This window comes from Hyalella azteca, unplaced genomic scaffold (genome assembly GCF_000764305.2).
Source record: "Hyalella azteca isolate HAZT.00-mixed unplaced genomic scaffold, Hazt_2.0.2 contig1803, whole genome shotgun sequence".
NCBI lineage: Eukaryota > Metazoa > Arthropoda > Malacostraca > Amphipoda > Hyalellidae > Hyalella > Hyalella azteca.
The window spans coordinates 270719-288513 of record NW_025932102.1 but is presented as its reverse complement, the minus strand read 5'-3'; the positions used below and the strand labels follow the sequence as shown (position 1 = coordinate 288513).

Below are 17795 nucleotides of genomic sequence, written 5' to 3'. Positions count from 1 at the left end.
CTATATGACTGATTAACAGCGTAATCAACACCGCAAATAACACCGTAATTAGCACCGTAAATAACACGGCAAATGACACCTTAAAAACACTGCAATTAAACCCGTAATTAACACCGTAAATAACACCGTAATTAACACCGTAATCAACATCGTAATTAACACCGTAATCAACACCATATTTAACAGCGTAGTTATTTAAACACTCCACTCGCCCTTTAGTCCGATTTTCATACTCATCAATTACCGGTACTAGAGTTTCGTAAATTCTTAATTGAGCCTAAACGAAAATAATAAAGAAATGCTAATATTTAATCAAAGCTTTATTATGCCTGGAAAAATGATTGGATCATATTGTCCAAATAGTGATACAATGTCCTACTGACGACACCAGCAGACATTAGACTTATAATTAAGCCATTTTCCCTGGCAATAATGGGTCAGGGTGACCCACATAGGAACAAAATGGACATCGCTATTTAGACAAAGTCTCACACATTTTTCTGTGAGTGACAGAAAAGCGTAACTGACCTGTGGGGGTCTGGAGGGGGGCGTGTGGGGGGTGGAGGCCATGCCGGGGTGGTACATCATGTCGGGGGGCTTGAGCGCCCCCACCCCGGGGGTCTGGTGCTTGTCAGCGAGGTCAGCTCTGCTCAGCTCGTCCAACCCCCCGCCCCCGAAGAGCTGACCTTGGGGGCCCAGCGGTAGGGGCTTGTAGTCCTCCTGCTGGGGAGCGAGGAATAGAAATTTAGAAGAATAATATATCCATTTTCGTCGTCTCTCTCTCCCACTTTCTCCCTCTCGTCACCCCTCTCCCATTTTCGTCGTCTCTCTCTCCCACTTTCTCCCTCTCGTCACCCTCTCCCGTTTTCGTCGTCTCTCTCTGTCGCATCGCCCCTCTCTCCCTCTTGCTTGTCTATCTATCTTTCTTGGGCGCTGTATTCCAGCTATTTTACATCTCTGCCTTTCATCCTCTCTGTTACAAGCAAGATTGTTTCATTATTACATCTCACTGTTACATTGTTCCCTTATTGCATCTCCTCTTTATTTCAGTCACTCTTTTCCAGCTGCCAATCCCTTCGTTCGCTTCATTTCTCACTCTTGTCAGCTTGCAGTTCTCTCTTTTTTTTATTTGCACTCTCTTTCATTAGTTGTTCTCTCTCTTGGGCTGTGCTACGCTCTTTATCTCGTTCGTACCTACATTTCTCGACGTTCGCTTCCGCATCATTTCTTCTCATTTGTTTTCATTCTCGTCTATTTTCTATTTTTTAAGTTTTCGCCCTGCATTCCACATGCCACACTATCTTCTCATGCCACGAAGCCTTACCCATGCAAAGCTAAACTCCTCATGCCACGCAGCCTTATTCATGCCACGCTAAACTTCTCATTGAAGCTGAGGAAAGATTCAGAGTTGAGTTTTGACCTCATAAAGATCCCACCACTCAGGCATCGGTTGTGCATCCTAACTGACCGGAACTACTTCCTTATTCCCCACACCAACTCCCCGACTCCCCAAGACCAATTCTCCTTCAAATACACGGGACATGGAAGCCTTTAAAATCGCAAGTGTGAAATCACCGACTAGCCACCGAAAATCCATCGATAACTTCACTTCGCTGATTCTCAGACTCCGTCTTCTGTCATGTGCAAAGCTCCGTGATTCCGGATCCGCAGCGCGCTGATACGGCGGCGGTTGGCGCTGAAACTGCGCTGTTACGAAGACGGATTCCGGGGCACTGCGCTGTATTATTAGTATAATTGACTTTTAATGCACGCGTATAGGGTTTAAACGTACGCACGTATAGGGTGCAATCGCACATACGTATAGGGTGCACACATACGCATGACTATAGGGAGCAAACTATATAGGCATGCATACTGCACACTTACATTCGGTGCACACATATAGGGTGAACACATATAGGGTGCACACGTATGGGGTGCACACTGCACACGTATAGGGTGCACACGTATATGGTGCACACACCGGCCGGCAAAAGCATCATGAATGTTTTATCGCTATTGATTGACCGACACGGAGAGCCTTCAGCTGCAGGCCTGTGCCGTAGGATGCCTGCAGAGTGTCGATATTTTGATGCTTGAATTAACCCGCTTTTCGGATAATCGCTCGTTATTTAATGATGCAAATAATACAGACAATAATCATATAAAATTCTGTGAATTAATATATTAGAATAATGTTATACGGTGTGTTGGTAGTCTTGTAAGTTTTTGTAATTTTTAGAGATAGAATTTATTTGGAAACACGAAACGTTATTTCGAGAAAGTACATCTATTCTTAAATCAATGGTACTCAATTACAACTGCGAGCGCCGAGAGGAAGGTTTTGCTTCTCAAGAAGAGTTGCCGGATGGCCTTTTTTCCGCACAAATTCCGCGATTTAGTTTTAGCGTATTGCGTTGGCCGACAACAATGTATGATGTCGGTACTTCCTTATTGAATGTAAAACCTAAAAAAAATAACAGAAATTGACTATTTAACCGGGACCTACAAATTCACTAATAAATATTGAACTATAAGTCTTTTTAGACTTTTTTTGCTGTTGACTTGACCGTTTTTAGCCCATTTGGCAATCATGTAGCTGGAGGACAGTTCCTACACTCCCTGTTATGCAGGGCACTGTCCGCCAGCCTGGCACGCGGTGGACACGATGCAGGGCACTGTCCAGCAAGATGCTGTAGGGCAGCGGTCCAGCAGCTACAGAGCAGCGGTCCAGCAGCTGTAGAGCAGCGGTCCAGCAGCTACAGAGCAGCGGTCCAGCAGCTGTAGAGCAGCGGTCCAGCAGCTGTAGGGCAGCGGTCCAGCAGCTGTAGGGCAGCGGTCCAGCAGCTGCAGAGCAGTTGTAGGGCAGCGGTCCAGCAGCTGTAGAGCAGCGGTCCAGCAGCTGTAGGGCAGCGGTCCAGCAGCTGTAGGGCAGCGGTCCAGCAGCTGTAGGGTAGCGGTCCAGCAGCAGTAGAGCAGCGGTCCAGCAGCAGTAGAGCAGCGGTCCAGCAGCTGTAGGGCATCGGTCCAGCAGCTGTAGGGCAGCGGTCCAGCAGCTGTAGGGCAGCGGTCCAGCAGCTGTAGGGCAGCGGTCCAGCAGCTGTAGGGCAGCGGTCCAGCAGCTGTACGGCAGCGGTCCAGCAGCTTTGTATTACCAGGAATCGGCAGGAATTCACTGTCAGGTTGTGATTGGTCACACGAGAGCAGGAGGCGGCCTATCAGCGGCTTGATCGAAGACCTTCAGTTGAAGTCGTTAGTTGTGCTTCAGAGGAGGAACCTGTTGCCTCTGTTGTTGTCCTGTTGCCTCTGTTGTTGTCCTGTTGCCTCTGTTGTCGTCCAGTTGCCTCTGTTGTTGTCCTGTTGCCTCTGTTGTTGCCCAGTTGCCGCTGTTGTTAAACAGTTGCTGCTGTTGTTTTCTTGTTACTGCTGTTGTTGTCCTGTTGCCGCTGCTGTTGCCCAGTTGCCGCTGTTGTTGAACAGTTTCTGCTGTTGTTTTCTTGTTACCGCTGTTGTTGTCCAGTCGCCGCTCTGCCACATTGTTCTTGTTTCATTCTTGTTACATTGTTGTCCTGTTGCCATTGTTTTTGTGCCTCTGTCGCTGATGTTGTAATGTTGCCGTTGTTTTTGTGCCTCTGTCGCTGATGTTGTAATGTTGCCGTTGTTTTTGTGCCTCTGTCGCTGATGTTGTAATGTTGCCGTTGTTTTTGTGCCTCTGTCGCTGATGTTGTAATGTTGCCGTTGTTTTTGTGCCTCTGTCGCTGTTGTTGTAATGTTGCCGTTGTTTTTGTGCCTCTGTCGCTGTTGTTGTAATGTTGCCGTTGTTTTTGTGCCTCTGTCGCTGTTGTTGTAATGTTGCCGTTATTTTTGTCCCTCTGTCGCTGTTGTTGTCTTGTTGCCGTTGTTTTTGTGCCTCTGTCGCTGTTGTTGTCCTGTTGCCGTTTTTTTTGTGCCTCTGTCGCTGTTGTTGTCCTGTTGCATGGTAGATGACATGTCATGATTATATTGTGATGTCATGATGGCTTGGACAACTGTTGATGAGCAACACGCGGACTAACTTCAGTCATTGCTTCTTAGCGTAAACCCATGACTGATACGCTGGTGCTGATATACCAGACATACCATTCAGTCCCTAAGATAAAGAGTTGCGTTGACATACCAGACAAACCAATCAGTCCCTAAGATAAAGAGTTGCGTTGACATACCAGACATACCATTCAGTCCCTAAGATAAAGAGTTGCGTTGACATACCAGACAAACCAATCAGTCCCTAAGATAAAGAGTTGCGTTGACATACCAGACATACCATTCAGTCCCTAAGATAAAGAGTTGCGTTGACATACCAGACAAACCAATCAGTCCCTAAGATAAAGAATTGGGTTGACATACCACACCACGCTAGGGTCAGTGCTAAGGTCCCTCTAACAACAGTACGTGGATCGTGGGTCAAAGCCTTTGCTGCTGGGGAGTCACGTGGAGCCTAAATGGGTCACTGAGTCGAGTGGGTCACGTGGAGCCTAAATTGACTCAGGATGACTCTCTGCAGTGCCCTGTATTTTCAACGCGTGCTGTGCTCTTATTTTCCGCATCACATCTTGTCGGACACAGCACAGCATCACATAAATACAGCAATATTTTGAAGAGATGCACCATAACTTATCTCATTGCCATTGTGCCGGATATTTTTTTATGGCCGCATTGCATAGTGGATAAAAATTTTACATTTAAAAGTGAAATTCATTGCTTGTACTTTGCGAACACTTCTCGATATATGATCCAAATCCTGAACGTCATTAAAACCAATTTTAAACTTGCAATAAATTCTAGACATTTCAGCTTATTATTTATCCACCATTCGCAAAGCAATTTCAAATGCACTGAATCATTCACGAATGCTAATTATATGAGCATATCTTTTCAAACCTCGTACAACTTCGTAATTCATCCATAAGTTCGTTCAAAATTCCCACAGATTTATAAATTTCCCTTCTATTCCCTGAATTGCCCAAAATTCCCCCGAAAACCTCAAAAAGCTTCGAACAAAACCACTCATAAGAAATTCGTTCGCTGACTTCTAAGATCGCTAATGAAATTCACGAGGTCGGCAAAGATTGTGGTGCGCGCAACAATGTCGCCGCACTGCGACATCTAATAAACAGGCGCGTTTTTGCGTGCGCGGATCATACATTGCATGATGCAATAATGTTTTGAGCGCTGCATTGCTCCTGGGGCGGTCAAAAGGAAACTCTTTGAAGCTTTGACGAGCCGTCGACCGAGGCAATGTTTGCCCGCGCCACGCTTGTGTTGCCGCGCAAAGAACGGCCTCCGTAAACACGCCCTTAATTCCCGCCGGGCAAGCGTATTGGCTGCGGGTGTTGCGGGTGGTGCGTGTAGTGTGTTGCAGGAGGTGCGTATAGTGTGTTGCAGGTGGTGCGTGTAGCGTGCTGCAGGTGGTGCGTGTAGCGTGTTAGGTGAAGCGTGTAGCGTGCTGCCGGCTGTGCGTATTGCGTGTTGCAGGTGGTGCGTGTAGTGTGTTGCAGGTGGTGCGTGAAGCGTGTTAGGTGGTGCATGTAGCGTGCTGCAGGTGGTGCGTGTAGCGTGTTAGGTGGAGCGTGTAGCGTGCTGCAGGTGGTGCGTGTAGCGTGTTGCAGGTGGTGCGTGTTGCAGGTGGTGTTTTGCAGGTGGTGCGTGTAGCGTGTTGCAGGTGGTGCGTGTAGCGTGTTGCAGGTGGTGCGTGTAGCGTGTTGCAGGTGGTGCGTGTAGCGTGTTGTAGGTGGTGCGTGTAGCGTGTTGCACGAGGTGTGTGTTGCAGGTGGTGCGAGTAGCGGGTAGGAAAAAGCAGAGTACAATGGGCAAAAGATTAAATGAAAAATAACAATATTTTTTAATTTTTAACTACGAAAAGCTGAATAAAACTAAGCGTAAAATCCTTGGTTACATTGCTAACAATTTCAGCAATGATTACTACTGCTCTATAGCATGCAAATTAAATAATTTAAATCAATAATAATATGAATTATATATAAAAATTCATGTATAAAATTTGTCGCTTCAGTACCTCGGGTCGGGGTACTGCAGGGACTGTCAGTGGGGTACATATTGAGGACATTTACCTCATTATGATATCATCAAAATTAAAGTCAAATTTCTGGTTAGAATTTAGTCTTTTTGTTGTTCCGCATTTAGAAGAGTTCGGTAGAATGACATATATACATACAGTTTCCCAACATACTGTTTCCCATGTACAAGATTAGCAGCATGATGAAATTTTTCTCTACGACCCAAGTGAGATATTTTATATTATCGTCTTATTCTTATTTTGGTTGTGTTATTAAGTCTACATTGTATGTTTTCGGCTGAGTGAAATTAAATTCTACTTGAACGCAATCATGGAGCTTTGGTTCTCTCTGCAATGGTTTAAAAGATTTTAAATTTTTTTCCTAAAAATGTAATTCTTCGAGCCCCAGTCAGTGTGTACCGGTCTTGAACTTATTATTTAATGCACACGATGGTGAAATGAACGCTGATCACACATCAATATATGCTTTAGATGAATAATGTACAATACGGAATTTTTCCCTTGATGGAGATGACGAAGAGCCTGGTATTTTTTTCGATGAATACTTGGCGGCGAACGGACAATTTCATTTTTCATATTATCAGGTCCTGGCTAGAAGAATGATAAGGTCATGGGACATTGACACTATACCAGTGCGCCCCAAGCCAATATTTTGGAATTATTCGGTCGAAATTTTAACAATAATAGACAAAGTAACTATTGATCATAAGTAATTTATTTTGAACGCATTATATAACAATTAATCATACAGGGAAGCTTAAGCTCGAGAAATAGGCTATTTTATTACACTTAATGCACAATGGAAAATATATAGTCGGCTTATCTTAAAACAAAATATTGCTTGCTGAGGATTGCAGGACAGAGCAACACGTGTCTCTGCCTCGACTTACTTGTCTGCTATTACTATCTTATACTTCTGTTCAATAATATTTTTCAATGTTTAAAATAATTAACGTGTCACACTGCACCCTACTTTTCCCTACAGCTAGTGCTAGTAGCGCGTGTTGAACATGGTGCGTGTAGGCCGTGTTGAAGATGGTGCGTGTAGGCCGGGTTGAAGATGGTGCGTGTGTGTGAGCCGTGTGGAAGATGGTGCGTGTATAACATGGTGCGTGTAGGCCGTGTTGAACATGGTGCGTGTAGGCCGTGTTGAACATGGTGCGTGTAGACCGTGTTTAATATCTTGCACGTAACACGTGTCAAAGTTGGAGCGTGAAGCTGATCAGTGGAGCGAGTGTTGCTGCTGGTAAACAATGCCATTTGCTTTGCAGTGAAAAACAAAATAAGTAAAAACTCGCAAATTTTTTTGGAGGCAACTTTATTAAAAATAGATACCGAAAGCTATTAAAATCTGAACAATTTCTTATTGCTTTCGCTTGATCATGAAATAAAACCCAAGACCGTTCAGAAAAGCTTTTTTTTCGAGTGAATTTTAAATTGATAAGAAATGTATAACACGACGAAAGGTTCACGTTCATGTGACGCAGAACCATTGATTTCAGCGGCAGGAAACTCAGCAGTGGTTCTGATGCAGCAAATCATTGAGTTTTGCACAATAAGCTGGTGATCTGTGAGCGCTTTTCCAGGACTCGACAACTCGAAGCCACGGCAAAAAATCTCCTGCTTTTGCAGTGCAGTCCCATATTTTTTGCTAGGCATATAGAGAAGAGCTCCGACAAACGTACATTAGTGTAATAGGATTACGCACGGCGCAAGTTCTTCGCTTGCTATTTAAGAGTCGGCATTTTCTGTGACATTTGACGACACGAGCCCCAGTCAGTGTGTACTGGACTTGAACTTATTATTTAATGTACACGACGGTGTAATAAACGCTCATCACACATCAATATGTTCGAATAGTTTGCAATATTTTGCTATATTAGGCAATACTCTGTTATTAGGTTGCATGGACAGTCGAGGATTAGGATGGACACTAAGACTATATCGCACACACGCACATTTATCCTCCCGATTCTGAACAAACATCTATCTACTAACATGTATCTAACTGTAGTTCAAACACAAATAATAAAAATTTTATCACAATCTCCATCCAAGGCAGACATCGTCGCTTCCCCAAGCCTATCAAGCCCCCATCGTAGCAACGCCCCACCCTAGCGTAGCTACTACAGGCTGCAATCATTATGTTGATGCAATATTATTAAATAATTTCGTTATTTAGTACCGATGATGTGCGTGACGGTGTTGGTGAGGAAATGCTGAATAATCCATGGCAGCGACTAATAATTCATGGTCGAGATCAGCAGCTGGCATTATCTCTGACTTCGACGCTGGAAGTCTAACTCATGGGTCGTAATTACCTTTGAAAACTATAACAAAAGTGAAGTCTGCAATCAAAATTACAGAACAACGTACAATTTTGGAGGCTTGTGTAGAATACATTTAATTCCGGAAAGCCTATGCACTTTAGTGAATGTATTGTACCCGTTGACCTTAACACTTTGACTCCGATTGCTTCATCTTGTACTATTATTTCATTTTTTGTACTCTTTTTAAACAGGGTTGCCAGACGGTCCTTTTTTCCGGACAAATTCCGTGATTTAGTTTTTCTCAATTGTGTTGGCTGGCTAAAATTTACGATAGGCGTGCTTCCTAATTAAATTTTAAATACTGCTAAAAGAAAATAAATGGAATTTTTATAGCGGAACCTACAAATAAACTAGTATACATTGAGTTATCAACCTTTTTTGGCCATTTTTGTTCTCGGATTTGGCCGATTTTAGGCAACCTGAATTATGTACCACTACGTCCTAGAGAAATATATTTCGCGGTACGCATATGTATCACTTCGGAGTCAACATGTTAAATTAAAATATTCAAAACTTACGATGTATTCATAACAGCGCAGGAGAAAATGGATCGGATTCGTGGATACAAGGTGGTAAGGGACTATATACCAATTCAATTCAATGTTCCTGAGTTATTACTTTCGAGATGGTAGACCATTATTATACCTCAGGAAAAACAATGAACATTTCAATCAAGTAATCGTACGACTGCCGTAAATTAGTCTTTACTAAGTTATAATATCATTAATGATCAGAATATATTACGCCTCAGTACTCACGAGCTTGTTCATCAAACTGTTTCATATAATAATAAACATACGAATAAATATAAACAACGAGAAATATTACCTAGCAGAGGTGGGCAGTAGCGCGCTACATTTTCAGTAGCGGTAGCGGTAGCGGTAGCGGCGTTACATCTAAGCAATTGTAGCGGTAGCGGTAGCGCCCGCTACATTTAGAGCATGTAGCGGTAGCGGTAGCGCCCGCTACATTTAGAGCATGTAGCGGTAGCGGTAGCGCCCGCTACATTTAGAGCATGTAGCGGTAGCGGTAGCGGCCACTACATTTCAAAGAAGCGCTGCCCAGCTCTGTTACCTAGTACAGTTACCTAGTACCGTTACCTAATGGTAACCTAGTAACGGTAACCTAATGGTAACCGTTACCTATTAACGAACACTTATGGTAAGGTGTGGCCGCTACCGTCGCTGTGGTCATTGTTTAATAGGAGCTATTATAAGCAACACTTGGTCCCAGTATTACGATTGCCATGAAATATGAATGATAAGTAAAAGGACGATTTGATGCCCCCACAGTACGGTCACTGGTTACGATTAGCTACGCCTCAATGGTATGACTGGTACCTACTATAGTGTTAGTGGTTACTATATACGGGCTACTGACTGCACAGTATATTTGGTACTCACTTCATTGGATTGTCTGGAGTGGTCCTGGTAGGAGCCTCCGTACCCCGCCTTCTGGTACGGCAGCAACATCGACGAAAACTGCTGGTGAGGGAACGCTGGTTAGATAGTATTGATCACCTGCATGGTCAGGGCATAGACTACACTGAATAGTCATTTATGTCAAGTTTATAAAGTAACATTTAAATAAAATAAAATGTGTGAAGGTACTTGCATCGCTAGCAATGGGTAGACTCCACTCATGTCCCTTCTTATAACACATGTTCATTGTACATATGCACAACTAAAAGTACATCATTTGCTGGACAGTTCTTCATGATGATTATTTAAGCATTATAATAACAGCTTCTTGTTTATAACGATGAGTTCCTAAATAAAAAAAAAATGTGGGGCTGATTTACATTCTAATGTCGTTTCTGCTTTTACTTAATTTAGTTTAAAAAGTTTTCCTACGCTTAAATTTTCGTGAGATTTTTCCCCTACCATCTAAGATTGATGTTCTTTATTTTTTTTTGCTGAGTTTACACGACTTGGCTTTTTCTTCACTGGGGCTTCCGTGCAATTTTTTACATTTTTTTCGAGGTGAAATGCGGGGCCGTGAATATCGACCTGAGGCGCTCGGTGACGAGCGGACTAATGGCGACCAAAATCTGGGAGCGCAGCCACTGCTATAGCAGGCGACCGGGAGACGAGAGACGGTTCCGCTCTGGGGACGGGCGAGAAGACGTGAAGACGGAAGACGGTGGGACAGAGACTTTGAGACGGGGAACGCTAGAGGGACAGGGAAAGTTGCGACAGACTGAATTTAGGAAAGTTGACTTTGAGGACTTTGACACGAAGGACTTTGAAACGAAGACTTTGAGGCGGGTGACTTGAGGTGAAGGACCTTGAGACGGAGTACCGAGACGCAGAGGACTTTGAGACGAAGTACCTAGACGCCGAGGACTTTGAGACAAAGGTCTTTAACGCAGAAGACTTTGATTTGGAGGACTTTGACTCGGAGGACTTTGACGCGGAGGACTTTGACGCGTAAGACTTTGCAACGGTGGTTTTTGACGCGGAGGACTTTGACGTAAAGGGCTTTCACGCGTAAGACTCATGTCCCTGCAGGTTACCCTCGGCAGTCGGAGTGGGGTGCACGGACGGCTTAACCGAGGATGATGTTAGCGGGAGGGGATACTATGTTGAATCGAAATAAGACCATGTTATATGGTAAGGAAACGATGTTAAAATGGCAGGAGAACGATGTTAAAATGGAAGGTAGACAGTGTTTATTGAGATAATGTCTACTTTATTATGTGGAAAAAATCTGCAATCGGCGGTAATGAGAGGTAGTTTTGGGGGGTAATCGATTGAATCAAGCCCCATTTGTCGATATGTGTCAATCAAGTTCCATTTGTTGAAAAATCTGTGCAGGAAATAAGTACGATGCTCACATACTGTAAGTAAGGGAGGTATTACCTCAGCCTAAAAATGCCACCATATTCGAAGGTCTGATCTTTCATCAGGGATTATAGGACTAGCTGCATCAGCATCACTGCGACGCTGGGAGTAGTCGGACTATCTGATGATTCAGTGAGTAAGTAATGCCACCAACCATGAGGTCGAATAACCATATTAAAAGTTCCTGATTATTCGGGGACGTTCTTTCGGCGGCCACCGAGGAAACATCCTCGATTCACCGTAAGCTGCGCGCCAGATGCAGCACAAGCGTATTGGATGACATTTAGCCGACATTAAAGAATGATTGCCAGACCGTAACGGAAAAACGTTGAGTAATGTCACAGCGCGGAACCGTTACGAAGTTATACTTTGTTGTTCACTCAATAGACAAAAGAAGTGTTCCACGTCAAACTAAATTCCAGGTACCTTGTGGGTTTTTGATTATGGAAAGTTTAAATGGAGGACATTTAAGTTCATGAATGCTGTTTATTAAATCACGTTATGCAATTCGTTGTATTTTTTTGACATATGAATTCTGCTAAAAAGTAACTTTGTCTAGCTAAATATTGTTCTCTTCAACTTCCGGTTAAATGAATAATAGACGAAATTTTGCTCGTATTTAAAGTCGTTTTCTGCTCACGAACACGTTGTCGTCTCATAACTTCAAGCCTTTATTAATTCTCTTCGGAAAAAATTATCAGTGGATTTGCACGGAACTTCTTACGATGCATTCAGGTTCCGAGCAAAAACTTATCGCTCGTTACTATAGCTCCGGAAGGCATGGATAGTTTGAGCAGAGGTCCTCGCGTCTTTTTTGTAATGCGGAACTATTTTGAATAGGTTTTTTTAATACGGAACCATAATGTGAATGGTTTTTGTAATACGTATTCAAGACGTATTATATGTTACATAGTACTAAGATAAATAAACTATTTTTATACGAAACCCTGATGAAAAACTTTTGTAATACGGGACCCTGATTAAAAGTCTCGAGTAATATGGGGCCCTGCTGACAATTCAATTGTAATTCGAAGGACTGATGAAGTCGGAGTTTGTAATTCGATGCTCCGCTGAAGATCACACGGTGGCTTCGCTTCGGTAAAATTGATCTTTATTTTCGTCCAGCGGAGGAACGAATGACCTTTGAATAGAGAACGTGGACGGTGCGGCGGGATTGCAGTACGCGGAGCCATGCAGTTGCACATTTGAAAATAAATGTGAATTATCAGCTGCCTAACATCTATCATCACGTATATCTGTATTTCGGTCCTGCATACAGAAGAAGAATTATTCTGGGATGATTGAATTTGATACAACGAATAATTAGTGGTCTGCTGATGATATGACTGCCTTGTTTAGGCCACGACTTCAAATTAAACAAGGAAAAGGTACATATTCTGTCATGGGCATTTTCCGAGCAGCTGAATCACGTCCACCAACAGTACTGAGATAATTTAAAATAAGAAAAGCATGTAATCTGGATCACTCAGCGATTATTGCACATTAATCGCCTACGCTGTTTTGCATAAGCGCGCTACTCGCACTCAGCTGCCAGTCGGGATTACGCTCAGGGCGCGGTGTGGCTGTAAGTCCGGAGCCTCCAGCGGGACGTTTCACATCAGACACCTGACGTCGAAATAAATCGTTGAAATAACGTCTATCAAACGTTGATTATATAAATGAAACGTTCTTCAACTAAATCTACTAGTAAAAAACGTTGTTTCAACGTCATTTGGTTGGAAGGAATTAGGCTGGCGGGGTGCGACGACCAGGAGCATCCTTGCGTCGTCGCAAGCTAGGGCGAGATGCTCGAATATTATTATGATCCTCTACACTGTCTGTCTATCACAGTCCAGGCTTTGAAGAGGTTAATTGGTAGACACTTAGGATGAATTATAGTGTATTTCCAGAAAGTAGCTGACGTAGAAGTTCTTGAAAACTTAATTGAATATGTATTATTTCTCAACATTACGTACGTTGGGCTGCGATTTCTGTTTCATGCCACTTTTAGGGAATAAATGGTATCCTAGGCGTCCAGAACTGACTTCTAAAACAAATAAATTTTCCTGAGATTTTATTCTAATCCTTCAGTTTGCCGGCTGCGCTAAAGCGACAGGACGGCTCGATTGAAAGTCTCATGAATGACTAGCATCACGTTTGTTATCAGGCTCATTATCAGGGGCCATACTTTCAAATTTGCTAAGTGAATGTAAGTACTTACGCTCTATTTTTTGTCTATGATTGGTGAATTTTGCTTGAAAGGCCGTCAATGATTGGCAGATGAACTTACGATCTCTTAACTTTTTTTGAAAGTATAGGCCCAGAGGACGGTTATTACGACATGGATGTGAAACTACTTAATTAAGGAGGCACAAGATCTTGCGGGATCAGAGTATAGATCAAGATCGCGGTCCCCCATCATCTATAGCCTCACTATAGGCTGCAAGATTATAGGACATACAGCGACAAGCATGATCAACTATTTTAATGAACACAAATGCACGTGACTCCGAGACATTGATTTGGTTATTAAGTCCGAACCACGATGCTATATAGCGTCCTAAGGTAAATAGAGCACGGGCTGATCACAATTTCTACGCCCGGCCATTGGCATTATAAGGTTGGCCTTGATTAGCTCAAAATAGAGAATATTTCATGCGATGATTTCAATTTAGTTGTTTATCGGACCATTTTTCGCCTACTCGTTTTCGGCGCATGAGTTATTTACCGCGGAAAGATGATGAAAAGAAACAAAACAAGGGAAACTATTAATTTCTGGATTCAATGCCAACTTGTCAAATCATTTTGTGGTCACTTCAGCTCAGCTTTGGCTCGTGATGACGCAGGTATGAATAAGACTATACAGTTGTTAGACTGTCTGTCTTGGTGAGTCATTGATATTTAGGTTTAATTTCTGGCGCTGGTTGTGTTATACTCACGTCATCTGTTAGCTACGCAACTCAGTACGCATCACAGGCGTTACTTGTCGTGACGCTAAAGCCCTTCTGTTTGGGCCTCCATCGAGTGGCGAGGTTTCATTCATGGCCGCTTCATTCCATTCCATCGGGGAGAAAATTACGCCATGTGTACAATAGCATGAAGGCCTCTGTATGTGTACAGCTAATGCCCTCAACATAGCATGATGGCCGCTGTATATGTACAGTCAATGCCCCAACAGTAGCATGAAGGCCGCTGTATGTGCACAGTAAATGCCCCAACATTAGGATGAAGACCTCTGTTTGTGTACAGTCAATGCCTTAACATTAGCTTTATGGCCGCTGTACGTGTACAGTCAATGCCCCAACATTACCTTGATGGCCGCTGTATGTGTACAGTCAATGCCCCAACATTAGCATGAAGGCCTCTGTATGTGTACAGTCAATGCCCCAACATTAGCATGAAGGCCACTGTATGTGTACAGTCAATGCCCCAACATTACCTTGATGGCCGCTGTATGTGTACAGGCAATGCCCCAACATTAGCATGAAGGCCGCTGTATGTGTACAGGCAATGCCCCAACATTAGCATGATGGCCGCTGTATGTGTACAGTCAATGCCCCAACATTAGCATGATGGCCGCTGTATGTGTACATCAAGCACAAAATTCGCCAACTTTTATGGCTAATTTTAATCAAAAAGTTCATCGTGAGGTCCGAAAATGCGCTCTAGCATACTGTAGTTCGCCACAGCGCGACCGGTGACTGTACAAAACATATTTACCGGCAGACAAAGCGCGACTGTACTAAACTGTGGCTCACAAACCAACCCAAGCATTCACCAGCCATAGCAGAGAAACTAACACGTAACTCCTACAAACTATAAAAAAGATATACGCACACACACACATAATCAGGAGGAGATATTTTCTTTATGGCTTAAATAAAAGTCCCCGGTACTAAATGTTCAATAAAGAGAAGAAAAACGGTGTAGCTGAGACATATCATGTAAAAACAAGCACACAACTGATATCCCTCAGACAACAAACATGGGAACACAAATGTAGCTGGGGCACATCATGGAAATACAAGCACACATCCCCTCACACAATCAACACAAGAGTACACATGGCCCTGAGGAGCGTGTGCAAGTGGACAAGCAGCACAACATATGGACGGCGGTCCCGCGGGAGGCCGTGAAACAGATTACGGCTTCAAAGCCAGCAGGCACAAAGACCTCCACCTCCTCCTCAGGGCGCGCGATGGTCGTAGCGCCACTGATCGATATTTCGGCTGCAAGTGCCGCACGGCGTTATGGTCGCGTTTAGGGCGTCCAACCACTGACAATTGGTGTGGATAATCGATCATCAGCGCATGAACAAATATTATCCGCATTTTATCGGCTCCGGGCGTATAATTCACTGGTCACCCCATCCGCATCGCTGCCATAACACCAGTCCCCGGCTTTTTGGACCTCATCTATCATGAAGTGCATCTCCCGAACACGACTCTTATACGTTCTTCAGGTAACGTTCACTAGTAGGCCTTAGAATAAGGTTATTAAGAAGTATTTATTCCTGTATTCCCTACTGGAATCTCCAAATTGAGTCCCCAACAGAGTCTCTGCCAGCACATCGCATTCCCCCACCTCACGTGTCGGTATCGATGCGCCAAATCTTATTTTCATGTCAACTTGTGGCGCCGCCAGATCTCATAAGCGATCAAGCTGCCAAGACACGCCAGAGATTCTTATCTGATAAGCCATCGAGCTGCCAAGACACGGCTGAGTGTCTTGTCTTATGAGTAGTTGCGCGAGTTTTTAATTAATGGTTCACCTGATTTTTCTTTAAGGGTGTTCAGGGATTTTTTTGATAAATCAGATATAAAATTTTTAAAAATTCAGTATATTCAATGAGTCTGATCAACAAACATATAATCGCATTTCTCGGATTAATCCAAAGACCTGCATAAGCAAATTTTTCGTTGATGGACTAGAATTTATTCCTAAATTCAGAAACTACGGATCGAGAAAAACATTTGCAAAACATCGTGCACTAACGCATTGCATTTCTTATTTATTAACGCCGGTGGAGCGAAAAAATTATCAGGCATGGCATGGAGCTTCAGATGTGAGGTATGCAGACATGTCACGACTTCTAGGCCACCAGTTCTGCAGTGCGGCATGCAGTGATGTCAAAATAGTTTTTTTAATTATTTTGTAGATTTTTCTTTCTCCATCTTTATTACAGGCATCAAAATGAAAATAATCGTAAGCCAAATTCACCATTCACTTCATTTTGATTATTTTATTGATCTCACTTCAGCAGCGAAATGCCCGTAAGACTGTCAGGAATATAGCGTGCATTCAATAGCTATTCAAAGCAAGCAATTTATAAAAAGGTAGCAGCAATAAACCTTGTTTATTTATCAAAATTTCGAGATTGTTAACTTGATTCGTGAGTGTTCGGTATTTATTTTTTGCTTACAAGAATTCCCGGTAGCTGAATTTGTGGAATTCTCAGACAGAAAAAATTCGGCTCCAAACCTTGCTCAGAATAATCTCCTATGCAAAATATATGTGCTGGAAAACTCTCAAAAAATGCGGGCTCCTTGCTTGTGTTTCAATGCCATCAATATGAAGAACTTATCTCTGTAAAATTGTTGTTATTCAAACATCGCAGTAGAGAAAAGTTCAAATCTCGGGTAGACTTTGTTCGCTCGTGCAGTAATATAACCTGATGATGAAGCATTAAAAATATAAATATTTTTATTTTCTCTGTGTATAGTTATCCACTTTGGTTTCCGGATGGTGGCAGTAGCAAGCGGCCAAATCAGGTCCCAAAAAATCAAAACTGTTCACAATTCAGAAAACGGCTCTTATAATCAAATATGATCAGAGAAGGGCCCATTTGGCAACCTTGATTTTTAGTCGCCGATAAAACTGATGATTTAGCTCGCAATGCACTCACGGGACCGTCCTCCCCTGCAGCCCGTACTGCACTCACCGGACCGTCCTCGCCTGCAGCCCGTACTGCACTCGCCAGACCGTCCTCCCCTGCAGCCCGTACTGCACTCACTCTGCACTCACGGGACCGTCCTCCCCTGCAGCCCGTACTGCACTCACCCTTACCGTGCTGTTGGCTGATGAAAACCGCTTCTCTAACACGCGAGTTAAATTACATCGGTTTTCAACCCACGTGCTGATATCTATTCAAATTTACCATAAAAGCCGTTGTCCACCGCCTTTTTCAAACCAACGCCGACTTCCACCACTTTTTTTTTACTCCATCTGACGTCCACCACTTCTTCCATTCCCGTGCTGCCGTCCAGCACATTTTCCACACCGCTCTGATGTCCACCTCTTCTTAACCCCCGGAGCTGTTGTCCATCACCTCTTCCAGCCCCGCGCTAGTGTCCACCACCTCTTCCACCCCTACACTGTTGTCCGCCACCTCTTCCACCTCTTGCTGACGTCCACCATCTCTTCCACCTCTGCCCTCTCCTCCACCACCTCTTCCATCCCGCGATATTGCCAATATCTCTTCAACCCCTGTGGTCGTTCACCACCTCTTCCACCTCCCCGTGCTGACGTCCACCACCTCTTCCACCC

At 43.6% G+C, this 17795-nt stretch overlaps 1 protein-coding gene across 3 annotated transcripts in view; it reads right to left on the bottom strand.

The window, feature by feature from the left end:
• Nucleotides 1–17795, bottom strand: part of LOC108682003 (inhibitory POU protein) — a 51065-nt gene that overhangs the window by 15443 nt on the left and 17827 nt on the right. For 2 of the 3 annotated variants that reach the window (XM_018171092.2, XM_047884054.1), the window contains exons 3-4: nt 9810–9890; nt 529–723 (exon numbers count right to left, since the gene is read on the bottom strand). In XM_018171092.2, the coding sequence (XP_018026581.1) occupies nt 529–723; nt 9810–9890 (276 nt within the window). The remainder of the gene's footprint in view (nt 1–528; nt 724–9809; nt 9891–17795) is intronic. The other variant, XM_047884053.1, reaches the window with a different exon arrangement.